The 10,396-nt window shown below is 32.4% G+C and overlaps 1 protein-coding gene across 1 annotated transcript in view; it reads right to left on the bottom strand.

The window, feature by feature from the left end:
• Positions 1 to 1,477: 1,477 nt before the first annotated feature.
• The window catches only part of LOC124357121 (protein 5NUC-like), a 77,757-nt gene continuing 68,838 nt past the window's right edge, over positions 1,478 to 10,396 (bottom strand). Inside the window, exons 8-9 of the mRNA XM_046808593.1 lie at positions 7,924 to 8,124; positions 1,478 to 5,612 (exon numbers count right to left, since the gene is read on the bottom strand). Of these exons, the coding sequence (XP_046664549.1) occupies positions 5,431 to 5,612; positions 7,924 to 8,124 (383 nt within the window). The 3' untranslated portion in view covers positions 1,478 to 5,430. The remainder of the gene's footprint in view (positions 5,613 to 7,923; positions 8,125 to 10,396) is intronic.

The following is a 10,396-nucleotide window of genomic DNA, read 5'->3' as shown; positions in this document are numbered from 1 at the left end:
TTGTTACCCTTAATAAATCAACTTTATTATTTTTGCCTTTATTATTATTTGGCAATTGGAAATATAATTTTCTATTAAAAAACTCTATAATGTAGTTGGATAAAAAAAAATTAATTTACAAAAAATATAGAACTGTCATAAAATATTATTTTTTCTTAACATTTTAATTTATGCTCCTTATAAACTTTGACATAAGATACATACACATCTTTAAACCGTACCTTACTATGATTTCTAGAGTATTGTAGATTAGAACCAGATTCTTCTTGACAATCATTTGTTTCAATCTTATAGAATTTAACAAGACATGTTTCATGATTGTTCAATTACAATAAAACGACTAAGATAACATATAAATATGGCATTTATTTATATACAATTACATATACACATATATATGTGTGTGTGTGTGTGAATAATGAACCTTTTTTATTTACTACTAATTATTTATTAGTACTACATGGGATCCTAGTGCCTTTGGCCATTATAAAATAGTAATAACACAAATAAAAAATTTGTTTAATATTGTATACAGTCACAAAATCAATTTTTTTCGAAATTGAGTTATTGGTATCATTGCATTTAGCAAAAAGAGGGGAATCAAGCAGTCAGGTCATATCTTTCCAAAACTAACTGTATCATATGGATATTTAATGCTAAAAACTAGGTGTCATTTCCAAAACTCACTTAATTTCAGTAATGCCATTCCAAAACTAGCATTCCAAAACTAGCATACTCCATCAGCCAATGGGATGGCGTTATTAATGTCATGTGACCCTTAATCATCTATCATTCCAAAACTATCTTTATTCAAAAGTGGGAAAGTTCTTCTAAAAACTGATCGTAATTTATGTCCAATTGTTAGTTGCTTTTTTATTATTTAATTTACTCGTTATTGTTATTGATTTTAGTTGTTTTTGATATTTTTATCAATGTATCTGTCACTTATTTAGACTATCTTGGTAAGTTCTCTTTTATATAATATAATTAATAAGTAAGTAGTCAATTATTCTTGAGTCTATAATTTGTCATTGAATGGAAATGGTGTAACCGTTGATACAAATAAATAAATAAATAAAAATAAATATCCTTTTACCCAATGGGTGGCCTGGATTCAGTCACATGACTTTGTTTATGTTTGTAATTTTGTCTTGCCTCTGTATTGCTGCCTGTGATTTGTTCTGTATTCACTTAATATTTTTACAATCTAAATAAGTTAATTGTGAAGTTGTAATGAGCTTATCAGAAACCATTTTACGAACTCCACCTGATAAATCAAGGAAAAGGAAGTCAAATCCTGAAGAATGGAAAAAGACAAAGGATAAGAGAAAAAGGTAAGCAGAATAATAACCTACAATTTTGGCTTATGTAGGCTAAGGTTTATTAAATTATCTGTTTGGATACACGATAGTCCAGCCAAACAATTGTTAAGGTCCGGATTAATGGGAGTTTTAACTAATCCGGAGTTTGGATCCGGAGTTTTTTTATCCTGAGTTTGGATAAAAGCATGAGTTCGGATGTCATAAAGTTGTCGATTGTTGTTTTCCAGTCATCGGTCATTGTTTGTAGATGTGTGGTCGTTGTTTAAAAAGCTCTAACCAATTTTACTTTCTTTAAAACCTTTAGCCTGATGAATTTGTTTGTTTTCAGGCACATGCCTACTCAAATGCCAGAACCTCCAAGATGTTTTCATAATGGCCCAACATACAAATTTAAATCACTAAGGATGTCTGACGTAAAGGAGTTCCATGATGCATTTTACAAATACCCTGTGAAGACTCAGCAAGATACATTCATCTTGAAACATATTGAAGTGTCATTACCTCAAAGAGAAAGATCCAAACAAAATGGTGGAGAGAAGAGCGTCGCAGTTAAGTAACTAGTAAAAATTAAGGGGACCAAGGACTTTAAGATTCAGGTATGTCAGAAAACATTTCTCGGAATTTTAGGTGTTAGTAGATTTCGTGTTAACAACATTGCGAAAAATTATGCCACCACCGGACAGATGCCTGTTGAAAAAAGAGGTGGAGAGAAATTCCGCATTGAAAGAGAAAGTGTAAAATCATTTATTGAAAAGCTAAAGGGAGTACAATCTCACTATTGCCGAGGAAGAAGTTCCAGGCAATATCTCAGTTGTGAATTAAATATTTCAAAACTTTGGAAAATTTACATCTCTAGTGTAAACGAGTCTTTAAAAGTCAAAAGGACTTTCTTCAGGAATATTTTCTGCCAATGTTACAATATTGGAATTGGTAGACCAGTGACTGATGCTTGCTCAAAATGTATTGAACTGCATGAGAAAATCAAGGTTGAACAGAACCAAGTACAAAAAGTAGAATCGATGACTCAGTTGAGAGTTCACAAGCTTCGAGGTAAAGCTTTCTATGCCAAACTTAGAGAGGAAAATTATAATATGGTTACCTTTTCATTTGACTGCCAAAAGAATTTAGTTAACCCTAAGGTACCGGACCAGGCAGCTTACTATAGCCGCCAGTTGTATACTTACAACTCTACAGTAGTGAAGGGTTCTTCAATAGCACAAATAACAAATGAGAATGTTTTTTATATATACATGGCAATAAAACGAGCACAGTAAAGGTTCAAATGAAATATGTTCCATAATTTTTGATGTTTTGTCAAAAAGTGACCTGAGTTCGTTTAAGACAATTCGATTGTGCGCTGATGGTTGTGGAGGGCAGAATCGTAATTCTATAATGGTGAATATGTTAAGCTACTTTTTGTTGAACATTGCCCCTGCTAATATCAAGAACATTGAACTTATATTCCCTGTACCTGGCCACTCTTTCCTTCCTTCTGATAGAGTGTTTGGTCGGATTGAGAAGACACTTCGAAAGATACCAACCATCACTAATCCAAAAACCTACATTGACCTATTTGCTGAGCATGGTACAGTACGCATATTAGGTGTAGACTGTTCAGTTTATAACTGGAAAGAAACTGCTGCTGAATATTTAAAACCATTGAAAGCATGGCATTTTAAATTTAGTCTTGTTAAGAGATTTGTTTTCAGCAGAAACATTCAACGGAACAGGGTGTTGGTAAAAGGGGAGAGGAGCTACAACTCCGATTGCGAAAACCCCAAGTGTTTGACAAAACCTGGTAAATCTATTAAAGATATAGTTTTGTCAGCAGTCACAAAAGGAGTTCCAATCAAAAAGGCAAAATTAACAGACATCACAAAATTACTAAAAAACATTTTGGTGATGATTAGGATCAAAGAGAAGACCTTCAGTTCTTCAAAAGTTTGATGATGGAAAACGAGGGAATCACAGAAGAGGAAAGTACCAGATGTGGAGGAGTATTGTGGAGGTCACCAAGCCCAAGAAGATGATTTTGTAGTTTAGTAGACTACAAATTAGTTCTACCAGTGGGACTTTCCTCAATTTGTTTTAACAGTTGTCATCAGTTTGTTTTATTTTGTAGTAACTAGTAAGGTTGATCTTCTTAAAGATGTCAAAAGGTTTTACTGCCCTTCATTGTACTTTTACGTGTTTGATGTATAATAAAAACAATATATAAATAACCATTCTTTTATATTTCACCATACTCCCAGTGATGGTCAATTAAAGGAATAGCCCCTAAGTTAGTCAAAATCACAACATTTAATTTGTTTTAAGTGTTTTATGTTAGCCAAAATTAAAACGTGTCATGATATAACTAACTTTATCCTAACACCATCTTTCCAAAACTAACTTTATCCATTGGTGTCAGGGCAAAACTAACATTATCCAAACTTTAATGTTAATTTTGAAAAAAACTAGACATCTAAAGTGAAAAAGGTTTACACTATTTTATGAAAACATGTATCCTTCACCTGAAGAACACCCAAAAATAACATTTTACTGTAAAGTTATTAAATTAAACGTTTTTATTGTTTCCTGACATATTTCAGGAATTGGATTATGTAAGTTTTGGAATGGACCGCCTCAATTGTGTCAGGATTATAAACATTCTGCTTGAAAATGACCATTTAAAATTATATATGCTTCGGTCATATATCAGTTCATATATTAGAAAATAAAAAAAATTATAGCATTCTTCTTAATTATTCCTTCTTAAATTTCACTAAGTTTAACAAGAACAAATTAAATAAAGAAAGGTTATCGTGGTTTTAAAAGACTGATTGGTTAACATAAATACAAATTAAACCTATTGAGGGAAAATATTTGGACTAATAGTAGGTTTAAATACATATTACCAATACAACAATAGCATGTTATACGCATTTAAATAGTAACAAAGTAGTATTTACACTGTTGTTCTGATTTTATCCAACAACTAATTCTATAAATGTGAAATGTTAGATTGAAATGAGTACATGGATACAAGGGCGTTAATCCCTTCATCATGAAAACATTACTAAACCAATTGGGTTTCGATTTCGAATGACCAGTCTGAACACAACACACAGAATAACATAGAGACCAATTTACATTTCAAAATTGTCATCCTGTTTTTATTATATTTAATTTCAACGCACAGAGGCAATGATCATTACGTAAAATGCATGAACATTAATTTTTTTAATTTTAAGTTCTGAAAAATAACGCTTATATTTAACCAGTTCCGTATTATTATTGCAGACAAACGAACGACCATAGATATAAGATAGAGCAGGTTCAAATCCTGTCTGCGATCTTAGCACTTTTTATCAATAGCATTGACTTTGTACTGTATCTACTCTCCCCTCATTACGTATGATAAGATCCTCGCATAGGCCAGTGGCCCACGAGGACTTGCTTAGAAACCTAGATCTACTTATAGGTTATTGGATGTTGAATTTCTCTCAAGCCCAAACCAGGCATTCCTTTTGGTAATTATATTATACGTGTACATATCTTATTTATACATTGAGAACAAAAAGCAAAAGTTAAAAGTTCTTATCGTTGATGTTCATTAGACAAAAAGTACAGGAGGAATTAAAATTATAATGTTCTACTTCGAAAAGATAAAACAAAACTTGATTTTAATATGGTGTTCGAACAAGGACGTAGTGTTCTACGTCAATTTGACGTGTGGAAAAGATATTTTCCTTTCAATTTTCGAACACACATAGATTAGTGTACATTTTCAAATAGGATTTTATATATTTTTTATTTAATTTCAATTAAAAAAAATTATAGGCGTGCTGGAATATAGTTCACTCTCACAGTCATTCTAATAAAAATCAATACAAGTTAATACCAATAAACGTTTGTAATGTAAAAAAAGACACTGAATGGAGGTATATTGAAGTGAAAAAGTTAAATCAAATACATTGGGGTTCCTGTCACTAGAAGATGTCAGATAATATCAAACACGTAATGCTATTTACCAGGTACAAATTGTCTTATTTCGAAAACCTACCGCAACACCTTAAACTATGTCTATCATTAGATTTAATTGTATATTTATTTTTATCTAAACGTATTAAAGTAGATAGGCCATAGTGGGAACTGTAGCCAGAATAATCCAATAGGTAGAGAGTGACATAAAGGAGGCCCCAGACCGAGAACTGGTAGGGTTTATAATTGTAATGCGACCCTCCACTGCTGGATATACGGGGCTGTGGGCTTCAATGTAGTTGGCGAAAACCATGTAGTCAACGTCATCTGAAGCAAATAGAGAATTTATTGGAATATGTGGGGTTAAAGACGTACAGTATGAGGCATGTACTTGCGCGCGACTGGACCAGGCCAAAGCTGTACAGTCATGCGTAAAAACATCGGTTTATAATAACCATCGAGCGGGGAACATAAGCGGTGTTAATGCCTACTTATGTTTGCAGAAACGCACATAGAAATACTTCACCACCACGTTCACTGGCCAAGGTTGCCGGTACAGATATATTCCTTCAACTGTAAATGTTATGACATTAAAAGACTAAAGATAATTTTTAAATTCAGTCATAAGGAATTTTAAATATTATTAGCACAGTTATTAGTTAAGGAACAAAACGAATCTGTCCACCATTATATTGCATGTAGTGAGTTTCTACGGAATATCGTAGAATTGTAAAAAAGAGGTAAACTTGAATTGTCCACAAAAAACCCTTCAAGAATATTGAAACATGTTTTCATGAATGTTTAAGTTTAGGTGTACAAATATCCATTTTTATGCTATTTGATTATCGAATTTTACAAATATAAAAAACTATTTTTTAACATGCACACATTCAAAGGTCTTTGTAAGTACCTATATAGGCCTAACGCTTTATTAATCTTTTTCTTAATTCTTTTAATTTTAAGATAGCAGTTGAAAAGTGTGAAAGAAAAGACTACGCATGTGTTACACCATAATAGGAGCTGTTTGAGATTAGAACATTTTTATTTTCCTTGAACGCAGGATTATTTTGGTATCGAACATGAGCATTCGAACATGAAACATTGAGCATTCTGTCAATAAATTCTACTTAAATGTATCTGAAACATTTAAAATGCCTACATTAGGCTAATTGTACATTTGTTGATTTTGGTTGTTCAGCAAACCATAAAATTTTTGGTGTTTTAACTATTTTTTCAGCACCGCCAGTGTTAACAATGGATTAAGAAATGTGCGATTCAGTATCACTTACACGTGTTTTTAAATTTCTTATTGAACTATTTAGCCATTTAGAGTTTAGTAATTTAAGCTCATATGTTTTAAAATCAGTATAAAGTTTGTGTAGAGTAAATAGTAAATTTTCACACTGTTAACACCATTATTCCAATACAAAATTAGTTGTATTATCCTAAATATTATAAATGTGAAAATGCCCTTGTTTGTTTGTTTTGTTTCCACGCTTTGTTCTAAACTACTGAACCGATTGCACTGAAGTTTTACAGGTACTTATAATTTTTTCCTGGGATGAGTATAGACCTATCCTTGTTTATAAAATCCCTCTGGGCTACGTCCGACTGGTCTTTAAATTAGTGAAAACCCTCATCTTGATAACTAAAGTTGTGTAGTATTAATTGAATGGGCCTGTCGAAGTAATCAAATGTTGTGTGTAAACAATTGTTTATTATTTTCAATTTGTTTAGATTTTTAGTGAGTAATCTTTCTATAATAAGTAACAATAATTTTAAATGTCTTTCAGCGATTAGTTAAGTACTAATATACCTTATAAAATATCCTAAACATAAGAAGGTTAGAATTTGACTCCGAAGACTGTTCTAGATGAAATTTCACTAGCGTGTTATTTTGAAATAATATACAAATTCCAGCACTAAATGTTCTAAAATATAAGTTCTGATACATTTTTAAAAGTTTTTTTATATTTATAATATAAAACACTTCTTAGTTCTCTTTTGACAGAAGTAGGCTTCTGTGATCTACATTATGTATTTTCTTGATACTCTTTACAAACGAACGAAGTAAATTACTAGCTAGTTTTAATGGTTGGATGAATTAAAAACCCCAGCAATTATTTCTGTGGTATGCCGAAACAATTTAAAACGGAAAATCAACCAAAGATACTCCACACGAACTGTACATTTCTGTACATAACAATGTAGAACAAAAAAGATTGGTAATGTATGATAAGGTGGCCTCTAATATGTCAAGTCACATTTACAGTATTACATTTTATACAGGGTAATATAAAATAATCCGAAACTAAAAACTTTACGGATATTAATTTATTAAGCAGCTTTTATTAATGTATAAGCGATTACAGAAAACAAATTTACATAATACTCTATTACTATATTACCATCCTCATCTTTCTCTTAGTAAGATGAAAACGATATATTTATTATATATCTTTTATGTAATAAGTGAAAATTAAGTTTTAATATTTACGGGCTATTTGATAGATTTTAAACAAATTGACTAATGTATTTCATTGGCAAGTGGACTTTTTAACTTTTTCATACGAAAAAACTGTGAAAACCAATAGATTTTCGTATAATTATTTACGTTATAACTAATATAAATACGTACCAAACATGGTGGTATTTGTGACGTTTCTAGAGATTAGGAAGTTGTCACCTCCCAGAGCGAGGAAGTCTGGAACCACTACACCGTAGTACATGTCGAGCTCTAGTGGTTTGTAGACAGGAACACTACAGTCAGCACACAACAGCGACACTGTGACAACACGGTGGCCACTTGGACGACCCATGTCGTACACAACACGTATTCCTGCAACACACAACAGTGTTATCTTAGTATGTGGGGTACGTGATACCGTACAACTCAACTGTGCGATACCGTTGGAAATTTACTGTGTGTTTATTACGAAATGTTAATATGCGGAGTTTGTTGGACTGAATCTATAAAAAAGAGTTGTTTTTATCTGCAACCAATGGAGAGACCGACGGAAAAGCCATGGATTGAGCCTTCTCTGAGTCAATACTAGCAATAGCTGTGATTGTGGGGAAACTGGGACTAGAGACCGAAGAATGCAAGAATGCAGAATAAATTGAGGATGATGATGCATGTCATTCTTTAGTATTTTGCTGAGCCTTAGGGAAAATATTTACATTGGTCTTAAGAGCAACCACGTTGAAAACAAAAAATAGCAGGATAAATATATGTGTAATTAAACTGAAAACAAGCATTTAAGATTTTAATATTTAAACATGTTGTCTAAAAAGAATAGAGTTAAAATGTTTGTTATTTAAACACTGTTATAAGACGAATATATTGAAAAAGTATGAACGTATCATATATGAAAAAAACCGGTTATGTATAATTGTTTGACTTTCTATCTATCCCCAGGACATATTCGACAATGAAGTGAGCTATAGACTTGAAATTTAGCGTACAATCGAAGCGAAACCTGTAATGCCACACGTGATGCGGCGTACTCCTACCGTGTTATACAATCGCTGAGCAGTATTCGTTCTTCAAAACTTGCAAATTGGAAAACCAGATTTAGTAAATTTGAGTTTAAGAAAACAATTGATATTTTAATAGAATTATTAGGTTAACAAAATGCATAATCATTTATAACCTGGCCCTAAAGTCAGTCGGTGTTTTTTCTATGTGAATGATTAAGTTGATTTTATTGGTCATAGCTAAATGAAAATTGCATGCTTTGGTAACAGAACCATCTATTCGTCCTTTCTTTTTCTAACTGTTCTTAACTTATCGAAATCATCGAGAGAGAGAGAGAGAGAGAGAGAAAGGGGGGAGGAGAGAGAGAGAGAGAGAGAGGAGAGAGAGAGAGAGAGAGAGGAGAGAGAGAGAGAGAGAGAGAGAGAGAGAGAGAGAGAGAGAGAGAGAGAGAGAGAGAGAGAGAGAGAGAGAGAGAGAGAGAGAGAGAGAGAGAGAGAGAGAGAGAGAGAGAGAGAGAGAGAGAGAGAGAGAGAGAGAGAGAGAGAGAGAGAGAGAGAGAATGCTAACAAGTTTGATGTTTAAGAACTCATTTTGAAATGCATAGCTAAGATTAACTGGATTAAATTTATCTTGGTCAGTTCAACATAAACGGCTGAACAATAAACTAGAACAATAATTGCCTGAGAGTTATTGAATATCTTTATATTGCCTTTTTACTAGCAATAATGGCTACGAGGAAATAGAAGAAGAAATAAACTTTTTAGAAAACTTAGCCTAATAATATATAATTCAACTCACATGTTTTATTTCAAGAGTTACAAAATATTGTACATAGTCAATATACTAAATCAATACAACAATATTTTATTTGCCGCACCCTTTTTTTATAGTACTCTCTGTCGCTCACCGGAACTTTTATTATTTACACATTCTGCACAAAAGCTAAAGAACCTAGCTTAAAGAACAAAAACGTAAGTTTATAATGAGGACAAAAATAACAAAAAAGATTTCATACGTAGATATTCTAAATTTCATTAAACTTAATTTGTACGTATACAAGAGTGAGTTATATAATGGTGTATCTTCAACCATGAGCATTTCATTTCATTCATTTTATCTGAGCAACTTTGAAACCTATCACATGGTAGGCTGTCATAATTCTTCATTTGTCTGCTATGGGGGATGTAAAGGTTTTCATTATGTATGAACTATAGACTTTACATTTTCCATACAATCTCATCAAAGCCTGTTACACGACATGTGGTGTGGCGTACACTTTGTATAAAAATGAAAGAACATTGCAAAATTCACTCGTTCACTCACTTTAGCCGGATCACTCAAAAGTGTTTGGAGCGGATTGTTCATCAGCAATTTTCAATATACCTTGAAAGTAATAACATTTTATCAAATTTTCAATCTGGTTTTCGCTCCAACCACAGCACTACTACTGCACTTCTAAAAATAGTTGATGATATACGCCTTGGAATTGATAAGAGTCAGGTAACCATTTTAACCCTTTTCGACTTTTCAAAGGCTTTTGACTGTGTCTATTATCCCCTTCTCCTCATCAAACTTAGGAAGGATGGTTTCTCTGATGGTAGTGTCAAGTGGGTTGAGTCTTATCTTTCGGGAC

The sequence above is a fragment of the Homalodisca vitripennis genome, chromosome 3 (genome assembly GCF_021130785.1).
Source record: "Homalodisca vitripennis isolate AUS2020 chromosome 3, UT_GWSS_2.1, whole genome shotgun sequence".
Lineage (NCBI taxonomy): Eukaryota > Metazoa > Arthropoda > Insecta > Hemiptera > Cicadellidae > Homalodisca > Homalodisca vitripennis.
This window is presented reverse-complemented; position numbering and strand designations above follow the sequence as displayed.